Source organism: Puccinia triticina, chromosome 17A, assembly GCF_026914185.1.
Source record: "Puccinia triticina chromosome 17A, complete sequence".
NCBI classification, from domain to species: Eukaryota; Fungi; Basidiomycota; class Pucciniomycetes; order Pucciniales; family Pucciniaceae; genus Puccinia; species Puccinia triticina.
Genome location: NC_070574.1, coordinates 87,302 through 101,372, shown reverse-complemented (window position 1 = coordinate 101,372; position 14,071 = coordinate 87,302). Strand labels below are relative to the sequence as shown.

Sequence of the window (14,071 nt, the reverse complement as noted above, 5' to 3'; positions counted from 1 at the left end):
ATGAAATTCAGCTTGTTCTTCTCTCCCGGTGGGACAGCGGGAGGATCAGTAATGGGATCCTTGACCAACGGGGTCTTCATCGGTGGGACAGGTAAGTTACTCAACGTCTTGTATTCTGCCGGTCGTGAGTCGCGCCACTTCACCACCGCTGAGGCAACCAATTTGTTCGCCGCGGGAACCCAGAAAATCCAGCCCTTGCTGTCATCGCAGTTCGCCACCACGCGCCCTTCAATCGCCCTCTCATCCAGTTTCTTCCGCTGCTCCACTGGAATGTGGATGAAACCCGTCTCGCCGAAGATCCTAGTCGTATCAAAAACTGGTTTCCTACTGAAGAAAGCTTCCCATGGAGATCTGTTGCCACTTGTCTTGTTAGGTAGTTTATTCAGTGTGTCACTCGCCCAGATGTAACTAAAGCCCCAGAAAGACTTATCCAGCTTGCTGTCGATCAGAAGAGTGCGCCCCATGTCATTCAGCGTCCTATTGTACCGCTCAATCGCCCCATTCTGATAATGGTGGTATGGAAGCGCCCGTTCAGCAGTTATGCCCCGGTCTACTAGGAAATCAAGGAAAACTTTGCTGTTAAATTCCCCGCCATTGTCGCTGCGGATCGTTTTCACCCTGTCGCCCGTGATCAACTCCCAGCGCTTGATGGTCGCGATCAGCAGACCACATGATTGATCCTTAGTCTTCATAACCTTTGCTTCGGAGTACCCGGTACCGAGATCCCGGACTGTGAGCACAAATGACCCCCCATTGAAAGTCGGCACTTGGAACGGACCTATAATATCGCAGGAGATGATAGAAAGCCTGTTGATAACCCGGTCAGTACTCCCTAGTCGGTTTGTCAGTACACTCTTGCTGATAGCGCAATTTGCGCATTTGATACTACCAGGTGGGAGGACTCTTGGTAGTCCAATAACCTGGCCAAGTTTACACATATGTCTTATGGTCCTCAGGCTAGCGTGGCCAAAAATACGATGCCAATATACCAGTGTTTTTTCATTTGTCGTCAGCTCCTTGCCATCAAAACTCTCAGCTTCTGGCACATCGACTGGGATCACAAAAGGAGGTTTTATTTGCAGGCGCTCTGGGGTAGAAACAGGACAAAAAGAAACGACAGGTCTGGTTCTCAGGGGAATAACAGGAGGGATAGGGCACGCGATCGTGGCAGGGTTGGTTCAAGGTTTTGGGAACACCCATTTATTCTGGTGTTTGACGAAAGGACACGAGAAGAGATGCTTTTTGTCTTTTCCAAAAATCTCATAGGAGTCACGTTCTACGTCATACATAAAGTAACAGTCAGCTTTTCTGATCGCAGCTAGCGAGATCAAAGTCGTCCTTGCTAGCTTACAGTATAGCACCCCATGGACAGTAACCCGTTGGTTGTCAGCGCCACTGAACTGCAGGTCGCCTTGGCCTGTGATATAGGCGGCATTTCCTTTGGTGGCTACTTTAAGAGGAATGGGGACGGGTAATGAGCGGAAGTTGAAGAAAAAACTGCGGTCACCACAGAGGTGGTGAGACGCACCAGAATCCACAATGGGAGCTCCATCGGCCATGTCAACATCGATTTGGCCAAAGTGTAGATCCGCCAGATCGTCGGCCAAGTCTCCCAGTTCCACGATGCTGGCACCTCCCCCAGAGTCATTGCCGGAGGTTCCCACATCTGCCATCCTTGCGCTGGCAGGGGTCGGTCTGCCCATCGGATTTTGACTTTGATGCGCCTGATCAACCCGCTGAAGTCGATATTGAGGCCGATAAGAATTGCCTCTCTGGCGTTTGAAACTTCCCTGCCGAGGACCGGGTTGTTGGCCCGTGGCTTGTTGGAACTGCCGGCCGGGAGGGGTCACAGTTGGGTAGGTCCCTACTGAACCGGCCGGGGCCACGATCGGATAGAAAGGCTGGAAACCGGATTGTTGAGTGACCGGGTACCGATTGTATGGGCGAACGACCGGAGGACCCCTATTGAAGTTGCGGGGTTGTTGGCCGGACTGTCGGAGTTGGTGGTCTGGGGATCTGCAAAGAAAACAAACACCCGCCTGCATCACTTGAAAATCCGCCGCATCCGGCATGTTGTCGAGATTCATCGGTGCTGCAGGGATTGCCGCATTCAGCCTTTCAGGCTGCATGTTCGTCGTCGCCGCCTCCGCCCTCATTGCTAAAGGGGTCTCCTGCACCCCAGCCCGGTCTGGGCCTTGCGCCTCAGCTTGATTCCGCATGTTCGAGCGAACCTGCCCAATCGTCCTGACAATGGTGTCGAAGTCGTCCACTGTTTTGGACCTCGATCGGCTCATTGACAGCTCCACTCGCCGGTCCACTTCGTCCATTAGCTCCGGGTCCGAGCCGAGGCCGTTTTGTAGGATCAGCCCAGCAATTTCATCCCGCGTCAAGCTGATATTCATCCTGCGTAGCTCGTCCAATTCGTCATTGATGGCGTTGCTAATCGTACCTGTTGTAGGATGATCGCGAATGTTGAAGCGCAACAGTCGTCGAAAGGCTGCAATCTGGCCACCGCGGCTGATGACATTGAACCGGAGTCGGATTTCTGCGAACATCCCATACACTGTCGGGAAGCGACTAAGAGAGCGCCTGAGAGAACGATCCACAGACGATAGGAGAATCGATCTTGCAATACGCTCGTGAAGGGGACCGGTGGATTGATACATAAGATAATCCGGGTCGTTGATGGCGTCGCGCAGTCGCTCCTCGATGAAGTCGCCCCAAGCGCCAAAATTGCTCCCGTCAGCAAGCAGTCGATCTTCATCTCTGATCTGGCCTGTGATGGCCAATATGATGCCGGCCGCATTTCTGTTGTCCGCGATATTTATCTGCGCTGGCAGTCTTGGAGGGGGAACAGCGGGATCCACTGCACCCTCGACATTCGGATTGTCGGCCGCAACGTTGTTGCGGTTCATGATGTTTCGGATCAAGGAAAAGAAAGAGGGGGTGGTTGTGAAAAGGAAAGATGGGAAAAAGAATTGAAGTCAAGGGAAAATAGGAGAGAGGTGCTTGGGAAAAACTGATGTTGAGAATAATTGGAAATGGAGGTTTGGGGAAAAAAGGAAAGGGAATAGGGGTTTTATTTATTTATTTATTTTTTATGTATTTTAATCGGAGGACAAAGTGAACTGGAGAGGAAAGGAAAGGTGTAAGTATATGGAAATACGGTAGATATGTTCTAAGAGGAAAGAAGGTTTGGATTGACAGGGGTAAAGAGGGCAGAGTTAAAAGAAAAAATTGATGATTGGTATTGGCGAAGACAAGAAAATCCAGAGAAGGGTCGGCCACGTGTTGATATTCGTGAAAACTCTTTTCAGCCCTTGAACTCAGCGTCCTGAGTCAAGATATACACTCGGATAGCGAGTCCTTGTGTAGCTTATTTGGAGAAATGAGAACAGAGGACTTTCAGAGTTCGGAGAGTTTAGGATAAGAGGATAGAGAAAACGTGATTTGTTTTGGATGATGATCAATCGATCTTCCGCGAAGAGAGTCAGAGACAGACAGAGACTGTAGTAGAAACCTTAGATGTAGAGAGAGAAAAGATGAGAATGATAATGTTTGGATCCTTTAGACGAGAATTTGAGGGCTCATAACCTAAAGGAACCCAGAATGTGGTTCGCGGTAGGATAGATAATTTCATGTATATAAAGAGGAAGACTATTTATGTACATGCAATTATCTAAGCACAAAAGGGGTCTAGGAGAGAAAACTCACTGTAACCTCACTGGGTTACAACATTAACTAAGTCCCTCTATTGGAGGGGGGACGCCGTCCCGCAGGGACCCTCCGAAGGAGGGACTTATGCGCTATGTCAACCCCGCGGCAGTAGAGAATTACAAAAATCTGACTTTTTTTTTGATCCGCCATAGCACACCGGTCTGTTATCATACAATTACGAAGTCACCCAACAATCAAAGGGGCTTATCCAGCAGATTAACACTATCTCATTCTTGAGTCTCTGAGGTCCTGCTTTGCTATACATGAAGGATCTTTGATTTCTTTGCTCCGAAGTGATTTCTTGGCTGAATCTGTACTAGTCCCTCATGTTATGTACAAACAGTTCTGCATGAAATACAGTAATTCTATAGAAACATCATGACACTGCAAACATGATCGTGATAAACCAACATACATAACAACATCTTTAGGCATCTGCGATGGCCATGTAACTCTGACCGCCTTGTTTTACATACCCAGAAGACTGCTCAAGACCTTCGCCCTATCTGAAAGAGCCATGGAAGTCCTGCAGAACATACCAGTCAAGCTCAAGGCCAACAAGCTTCCGGAGGCCCTGTCCCTAATGTCAAACAGCTCACTTTCCGAACATATCACCACACGATCAATCCAGTTGTATCAAGATGAGCCCAAAGATCTTCAAGTTGAGGCGGTTTCTTCGCTTGTTTGAGGCAAACATACTTTTGTCCGCGTTGGCACTGGCTTTGGGAAAACTAGGATATCCGAGATGTTTTTTGGGCTATTCCAAAAGAAGGTCATTGTCCTGGTATTAAACCCACTTGATTCTTTAGGTGATGACCAGGTAGAAATTTTCAGACGCTCTGTGTACATTTCCCATGCTGAAACAAAGTTGTATTATCAAATTAGGTCCGAGAGAAGAAGCTTTTAAAGATAACTGCTATAAATCTCAATAAGATGACTTTGAGCTACGACACTGTCCAAAAGATCAAGAAAGGGGATTTCAGCTTTGTTTATTTGGTAAGTCCCAATTGTGCATTTCCAAGATGCGGTGATTTGCTAACTCTTCATCATGGCTACAGAGCCCAGAGGTTTTTCTGAATAACTTGCTTTTCACTGAGCTATTTTTTAGCAACGAGTTTCAAGACATATTATTGTTGATCGTTGTGGACGAGGCCCACATGATTTACTTGTGGGGCCTTGTGGCATCCAAACAAAGCAAGTCACTAATCATATTTGCACGTCTTGAAGATTGCGCAGTTTTCCGGCCAACTTATGGTCTCATTGGCACCCGGCTCATGGCAACAAACAAGGTCCCGGTTTTACTACTCTTGGCAACCTGCCGCCCTATTGCCGTATCTGCAATAACAACAAGTTTGATGCTTCAGCCCAGCGATATCAACATGATTGATGGCGAACTCACACGCCCCAAAATTCGCTTCATTCGAATCAAGATGAATTCGACTCTGAGTTCCTGCGATGACCTGCTGAGGATATTTGCGCCTCATACTAGTACTTCACACGCCAAATCAGTCCCTATGATAATCTACTCAGGGACCCGGAATCGCACATTCCAGGTGATGAAGGTTGTTAACAAGGCTCGTAATACAAAGAAGCACGAGTATGACCCTGAGGATCCATTCATCCGGCGATATCACTCGGTTACCAGCGATGACGACAAGTTGCGTACTATGGAAGACTTTGGGGATGCGAAGGTCCCAGTAATTTCCGCGACAATGGCGTTGGGACTAGGGCAGAATCTCAAGCGCGTGCGGTGTGTTGTGCACATGGGGCGGGGAGACCCATCAGCCATTAGGGGGGTTCACGTTAGGCTGATTTTGAAATCAGTCAAAAAACCTTGTTAAAAATTGATGGCTGCTCATGCAGGTCTATGCAAGGATATTCTAGAAAATAAATAGAGTTCTCAGCAAGACCTCCCCTTTGAAGGCCTTGCTGAAGGGAATGCTTATGCAGTATTTTTTTTAAGTTTATGCAGGAAGCGTTCATGAGATTTGAAACCATCCGTGACGAGCAGCCAAAATCAGGCTAATGTGAACCCCCCTATTGTGCAAATGGTGGGGAGATGTGGTCAAGATGGGAGACGCGGCCTGGGGTTGTTATTCATGGAGCCGTCACGCAAGAATGGCAAGAATGACGTGGGCGATTTCGAAGATGGCTTGGTGCAGAATGATGACGACAGGATGGATGCACTAGCTGTCACAACAGCTTGTTTGAGGATAGTCCTCAATGTAGATAACAAGTGTGTATGTTCAGCTGCCTGTGACTTAGATGTACGTTGGTCTGATTACAATTATCATCAGACTTGGGTACATCCCTCTATCAGGCAATGATCCGACCATCCTGGCTGAGAGGATGCGAGAAGAAAGCGCAGGTTTTTGCAAATGTGATTGTTCAAACTGTTCACCTGAGGATGCCGAGGCTCTTATAAATATCATCCAGCAGATGACTGTCTCTAACTTCGATCAAATTCTTGACGACCCTACGTCTATCCAAAAGGATTCCTCAATAGTCACAATGTCTCGGCAGCGAAAGAAGGGGCCACCAAAGGGAACATGTAGATATCCACAGCACGTGGCCGAAGATCTTGAAGAACATTTGCTGCACAATTTTCAGAGTTTCTACATTGATTTCTTGGGGACTCCGAAGCCTGAATTCCCGCCGTCCACCTTCTTTGGGATTCAACATGCAAAATCAATTGTCGGTTCTATTGATCAGATTTGTGATGGTGATAATCCAAACAAAATTCTGCTCAAGAAAATCATAGGTGGTCGTTGTTTTGACGGGCAGATTGAGTCTCTGGCGTTGGCCATAACCAATTGGATGGAGGGTGAATTCTATCAACTTCACTTAGCTACGGTCGCCAAGGTGGATAGCTTCATAGAAGAAGAGGGAATTCGTGTCCACGCTGAAATGGCTGCTAAGCTTGCTCAACTTCAAATCAACGAATCAGCACGTTGGACGGCAGAGAAAGAGGCTAGGTTAGCAGCAAGGGACGCGGAAAAGGCACGCGTTGGGGCTGAAAGGGCTGCTGAGAGATTGCGCAAGGCAGAAGACCGGGCAGAAGAGATAGAAAGGCTCAAGGGGGAGAAAGCCGCGGATAAATTGCGCAGGGACGAAGAAAAACAGGCAGAAAAATCACGCGAGTTACAAGAACGGGCATACATCAAGGCAGCAAAAAAGGCTCGGGCGGATGAAGACAAGGCAGCAAAAAAGGCTCGCGCAGACGAAGAAAAGAAAACAAAGGCACCAGTCAAGCAGATTGAGGAAAGGCAGGCCGCGGGGGCACATCTTGTCCAAACTGAATCGGCTGTTCATGCGCTTGAAATTGCAGTTCAGAAAGAGTTATCTCAGGCGCGGGTAGCACAAGATCGAGCCCTTGTGCGCAAGAGAACGACCGAAGAGAATAGGTTGGATGACGAGGTAAAGGCGGCCGATCGAGGATTACGCCGAGCAGCTGCGGAGGCTTCCAGGGTGGCGACAGAGGCGAAGAAGCATGCAGAAAAAGAAGCGCGTCGAGTGGACATAGAGACCAAGAAAGTGGGCGCTCAAGCTAAACGAGTCCAACGGAATCGACAACATATGGTCAAGGTGCTATGTGACAGTCAGATTCAAACGCCTTGTGATGAGATGCGCGCTCAACTTGCCAGGGGCGGCTAAGAGAAGTGTCAGGCTCGGTGATGCCAAGAGCACAAGTGCTCTTCTAGCTACGCCGGCGACAGAGCACGGTACAGTAGCGCGCGCAGCAAAAAGCGCGGTAAAAAGTGTGAAATAGCTAAAGAAGCTATTTCTAATGAAACCAAGAAAGGGGTTAACGGAGGGGCCAGGGGCGCCTGGGGTGTTTTAGTGCCCTCCGCAGTTCTTACAGGGCCTGCGCATGGGATGCGCAGGGGTGTTTGTGACCTGTGACGTCTGGGGCCCTTAACAAAGGGGGTATTTGCGCGTTGAGACGCTCCCAGGAGATATAGGGGATAAAAATCCCAGTAGAAATGAAAAAAACACAGACTTACTTGTAAAAGGAAGTCTGTGGTAAAAAACACGATTGATCCGAAAAACCAAAGTCAAGGCGAGGTCAGGCTGGCAAACTGGTCGAAGAGACGAGTGGCGAGACTGGCGAGGCGTCGGACTGGTTATAAAGGTATCTGAGGGGCCTTCCTTCGCCCGAAGGCCCTCATTTAAATATCCGAGCTACAACCGGTAGGGTTGTAGCTTTTCTTGCACCGGCTTCCTCGGGTTCTCGGCCGGAGGAAGCGTGCTTCTGACAAGAGTGACGGGAGTGAAGGGGGATTCTATTGGTCCCTTCACTCCCGTTCGTTTTCTATTTGTCATAAGATCCATTTGCTATTCCTCGGCTCGAGGAATAGCGTGATCAGTTGTTTAATCGTCGGCCGGGGGAGGAGGAATGGTATAGTTCTGTTTCTCTCCTCCCTGGCCGAAGTCTTCTATTTCTCATGGGGACTACTCTCGGTTTAGTAGTCTCCTGAGATTATCTGACGGCCCGTTCTCTTGGCTTGAGAACGGGTTTGAACTAACGTTCTTTCTCTTGCCGATTCTTCGGCCGGAGCTTTGTTTTCCTTACTCGTCTAAGGAATCTTTATTTTTTATGTACGCGGCGCTCTGCGCCGCAGTTAGGTCTTTTTACCAGAAAGAACCATATTTTGTACGTGGCGCTCTGCGCCGCTATTATTACGTACAATTTTTGTTATGCTACAATAGTTAGCCGGGCTCTAACTTATTATAGTAGCCCGGCTGACAAGAAGAGTGTTATAATTGGTGTTAACTCACATGTTTACATTTCAACTGATTCTGAGCTTTCATCACTGAGGTATTCGTGCTTGAGCCCTGTTGTGATTACCTTTTCCTCCACTTCATGCTGAACATCATCTTCATCGTACATAGACATTATCCCCTGTGAGTATGGCTTGAATCGATCGAGTCCGCTCTGGAAGAATTCTTTTTGCATTTTGGCAATTCCGTTTAAGTAAAAGTCATCAATAGCCTCGTCAGTGGCTCCATCTGGGGGAGTTTGACCCAATCGCTCGCTCTCTGCCATGCAAACGAAATTGTTGATTGAGTCCAAAGTCAACATGTTCTTGTGTGACTGGGGGATTACTTCGGAGCCAGATTCAACTTTAAGGAGCTGTAAGAGATACTGGAGCTGTGCGGCAATGAAAATTTTAGTTAATTGATAAGCAAATGCGTACATCAGGCTGATTGAGCTTACTAAAGATATGTTACTAGAGAATACTTCTTTCAATCTTTCACTATTGGTCCCAATACCCGAATGGTTGAAGAAGCACTTCAGCCAATAATTTTGCACCTCAAGGTAGAAATCAGTGGCCACGAAGTGTCCCGGCTTCCCTTTTGGTGACAAAAGCAGGGTGTTCAACACTAATTGAGATAGAGATTCCGGAAGAATGTGATTTAACAGGACAATAAGTTTTGGAAGATGTTTAGAATAATGGGGCATTCCTCCAATGCCTTGGCTCATCACAGCCCATCTCTGCCACATGAACATCAGGCGGCCATAATCACCATCTTTCATAGCCTGATTGGCCTCCACAATGGTGGCAAAGTCTCGTATCCGTAGCAAGAAGTTCTTGTGAGCCGGGCAGCTTTTGGCTAGATGAGATTGATGGGCTTCACCAGAGCAGAATCGCTTGTATGTGACCTCAACCCAATCTTGAATAGTCTCGCTAGATAGCTTGAGTTGGTCAGCTTGTAATGGCACATGAGCTCGGTTGGCCACAAGTCTATGGACCCCACAAACAAACATTAATCAGCTCAAGTTTATCCCTACCTGGCATGGATAATTGGTCAGACACTCACAGTACGCAATACAAGAGCGTGGCCTCGTGTATTTTCTCTACATGTGAAAGCATCAGATTGAAGTCTTTCTTTGTGACCGGCTTCTCAGTCGGAATTCCAAGTGCATGAAGCGTCCTCCAGGCCCCGGTATCACGGGCATACTTTTCATTTCCCCAGTGCCCAAGAAATATTGCTTGAGAGAGGTTCCACAGGGTGTGCGCGGCGCCGGGAATAGGTAGAATGTTATCCAGGCTATTGTGATTTCCCACTGCAGGTGTCCTCTGCTTCCTGAGACTGTCAAAGATGTTACACGATCCTAGGTCGCCTTCAATAATCTGGATCCGAGAGTGGAATTCCTCTGGAGTTAATCCACTCTGCTGAATCACACCAGTAAATACTTCACCCACCCCAAGGGCAGAATTATCTGAAGCAAGCATGAGTTTTAGCATTGAGATATTTGGGTCCACGGGTGCAATGGGATTAACTTCGGGAGGATTTTTCTGTAGCTTGACTATTGTGTCAATTGGTGTGGCAATGTACCTAAGAATAACACGGGTAATCTGAGATTTGAGTGTCTTTTCAAAGTGGTTGGTGGAATCAGCGGTGGGTGTAAACATGTCTGGTTGTATCTAAAGTTTGGTGCCAGCATGTAATGCTTCATTCAGTGCTTTGATGGTGAGCTCCGCCGGGTCTAGGGTGGACAATAAGCTCGGAGGAATATCGTGTATATAGCCCCAAGTACCGTGAAACATCTTGCTAGTATGACCGATGGACTTCATATGGACTTTTTCTTGAAAGTCCAAGTTGTCGTAGCATAGGAATGGGGCTATTATTTGAGACTCATCCAGCGTGAATCTAGCTTTCAATTTCACTTCGGCCTCCTTACCCAAGCTCTTGAGGGCAGCATGGGCAGTCCTTCGTGACAAGCTTAATCCTATATAATTCAGGTAAGCGCTCACCCTCTCAGTAACTCCTGCGGCCAGAAAAACCAGCGCGTTGCTCAATTGAAACCCATTGTGTCGACGGTTTCCTCAAAAGGCAACCATTGCGCAGATGGTGTGAGAAATCTAGTTGTCAAAGGAAGCTCATGTTAACATTCAATATGCTTCAACTCATTGAAAATCACTAACGGTCTCAACACGGGTTTTTCTCCTGGCTCCTGGGTCACGGTTTTTTTTCAGGAATGTCCCATCAAAATCAGGTATATCATCTGATGGATCCGTTAAGTCTTCTTCATCAGAGGCCTCCTCGACTGGATCGGCCTTTGGATCCACCGGCGACTTTTGAACCGGGTAGGGTTTATTGCCCTGGATCTTAGCACATAGGAGCTGGTATAGAAAGGGCATCCGTTCTGTGATTTCCTTGTTGCGAGCTGAATTTTCCTCCTTGGAGAAAAATTGTTCAGACAAGGTTGAAGAGTTGTGATAGGATCCATTTGGTGCGATACCACTGCAAAGAGTTTGGGACCTCACAATCTCAATAGCCTGCATAAATGTAAAGGTTTTTTAACAAACAAGTATGATCAGTGGACAATGTATTAGGGAATATTGCGCACTTGAGACAATATAAACTGATCCCAGAATGCACGGCCCTCCATGTGAGCAGAAAAGTGTTGCTTGAGTTTTAAGAGCAAATCTTCCGTGGTGTCCCAGCCAACGTCGGCTCCCCACAAGCGTCGTCTGAATATTACATAGTCGCTGTCGTGCGTGAGGAATGCAGCTAGAAATTGCTTTGGTGTTAAGTTAAGGCTTTCCATCAGAGCACAGATTTGTTTGAGTTTATCGTCCATATAAACCCGAGGAGCCCAATGGGGCACTTCATGAGCACCGGTGGGTTGTTCATCCATGATTTGGCAAACTAAAACGGTTGGTTGGAACTTGGAAGGCAGTCAGTTCAGGGATTGTCTCGGCAAACAGCGGAATAGCTCTAATCGGCAAGCTGCACAATTGCATGGGCACTCCTGAATGGCCTTGCTTCAAGCCTGTACTTTGCGAGTGATACCAAACTGTTATCAAGCATAACCGGTTATAAGATACCATGGGATACAGTACATGAGACTCCATACTATGGAGTACTTGTGTATACATAGACGGATGCGTCGAAAGATTTGGAATATGGTTTTACACAAGACAACAGACTTGGAAATTACACTTCCTATTGCAGTTCAATGATTTGGATGGAGGATGAGAAAAAATAGTACAAAGATAGGGGCAGCTTCGGCAATCTCAGAAATGAAAACTAGATAAAAAAAGGCTCAGAAACAGAGACGGCAGATTGATTTTAAAAAAGTCTCTGCCAAAAGTGCTAATTCTCTACTGCCGCGGGGTCGACATAGCGCATAAGTCCCTCCTTTGGAGGTCGCTTTGCTCCCCCGAGGAGGAGGGAATTAGCTAAGTTAGCACCAAAGGGAGGGGAAAATTGAATAGAGTACTGCTTGCAAACACAATTCCAGTGATCATGAAAAATCAGCAGTTGGGCACCAAACTGCACCAAAATTTGCAGCCCAATTTTGTCAAGTGAAAATAGTCGTCTCACAGCTTTTCCAACTCATGTGATCAATGATGTTCTTGCAAGTGACAAGAAGAATCCACTTTAGGATTCAGGTATGGAACAAGCTCCACATTTGTGCCTAACTTAACCGAGTCCCTCTCTATGTGGAGGGGGGACGCCGTCCTGCACGGACCCTCCTTGGCTTCCCCGAGGAGGGAGTGGTAAGTTAGCATTTGTGCGCATATAACTAAATTATTAGCACTCTTCACGTAAGCTAAAAATCAGCAAGATTGAAATAAAGTTTATCCCATTGTGCCAGCCAATTTGGCTGGGAAAGTATGCTGATGTATATCTCTCACATGGTCATAGATTTCTTACGTGAACAGTGCTATTGGAAGGGGGGCGCTGTCCTGCAGGGATGTGGTTATGGAGACATACATTCAATTTTAAATCTTCCGGGATGTTGGGCCAGGGCTGAACATACCATCTCAAAATGAGGATGATTGAAAAGAGATAGGGGAATTATATACAAACCATCAGTTGGTGAAATGGGTTTCCAGTCTTCAGAGCTTCTGGTTGATAAAAGTCCAAGATCTTGTGAACAGACAGGATGGGTATGACTTTAAGTCCAGCAAAGTGTATCAGGTGCGCTCACTTAAGGTCAAAACCATCACATGCAGCTTTTCCTTGTCCTGACAAAATCAGTCATCAAAACCATCACATGCAGCTTTTCCTCTAGCTTAACAAAGCCACTCAAACAGAGGTCCAGGGGACCCGCGCGGAGCGCTCTCTGTAGGAGAGGCTTACTCGCTATCCCTCAATTTTGGCAGGAGCAGAAGGGATATTCAGTGCAAAAAATAAAAATACAGCCCTATAAATTGTGATAAAAAAATAAAAGAAAACTGATTAGACAGTCTTGTAGCCTTGATAAATGCGCAAATTTTGACCCCTGTTCCAGCCTCTCAATCCAAAGACTGCACTCCCTAGTGGCAAAAGTGTTCAGGAATCTGGTCAAGGCAGCAAAACAAAATTCCAAACCATGTCTTAAGTTTGGAAGATCCATGTGTGGATCCACATTTGGCCAGAGGGAAGCACAGTGGTGATCTTAGCTTTGTACATACAATGTGTCAATTTACATACAACCTAGAAAGCATGCAGATTTTTTGGTCCACAAGATCTACAAGCAATACAGCCTTGTGAATCCTTGTGCAGATCCATTTCTTGAGAAGTCACTTTTCAAAAATTTATTAAAAATACATTGATGGTGATACAAAAATTTTGTAGAGAAGATGTCAAAGGGTCAGAAAGCTGTGGCTCAGACCTTTGGAGGTGCTGGGGGCAGAGCTATTAAAAAGTTAAAAAACCTTACAGCCATTTGGTACTTTCTGCTCCCCTATGAAATTGGGGATAATATGCAAGTCCCTCCCTGCGGGAGGGGCCGCTTTGCGGCCAGCCACAGCAAGCCTCCCACCATGGGGACTTGTGTCAAGTTAGGCTTTTCCTTGTCCTGAAAAAGCCACAAGGTTCTGATGGGCAGCTCCCCTTTAGAAGCAATTTACCATGCATAAATATTAAAACCTTACAAAAAGGTAAAGGTGCATGAGCAGACAAAATCAGAAGTTGACTTTTGCTAATGTGAACCCCCCTATTTAACTTTTCATATTTCCCCAGCCATGACACCCAACACCCTGAGCTAGGTGAGATTACTTTCCAATTCATAGACATATAAGAGACAGTGGAGTACTTCCTGCCAATCTGGAAACCCAGATTTTCCCAGATTTTTCAGGGAAATCTAGGCAGGTCTAGGATTTGGGATGATTGAGCCCAGATTTCCCCACAAAATCTAGAAAAATCTGAGTTCCCAGATTGACAGGAAGTCCTCAAATCCTAGATCTGCCTAGATTTCCCTGCAAAATCTGGGAAAATCTGGGTTTCCAGATTGACGGGAAGTCCTCCAGTGGAGGACTTCCTGTTGATCTGGATCCAGATCTGAGCCAGCAGATTTCAGATTTTGCAGTGAAATCTTGGTCACAGAAGCTCCCCAAAGCAATCCAGAGTTCCA

General features: G+C 46.8%; 1 protein-coding gene across 1 annotated transcript; it reads left to right on the top strand.

Annotated features, from left to right (window-relative positions):
• Positions 1-6,624: 6,624 nt before the first annotated feature.
• PtA15_17A11 (uncharacterized protein) lies at positions 6,625-7,371 on the top strand (the record flags this gene model as incomplete). Its single annotated transcript, XM_053164202.1, has 1 exon — positions 6,625-7,371. The coding sequence occupies one exon, from the start codon at positions 6,625-6,627 to the stop codon at positions 7,369-7,371; it is 747 nt and encodes a 248-aa protein (XP_053028085.1).
• Between the last annotated feature and the right edge of the window lie 6,700 nt (positions 7,372-14,071).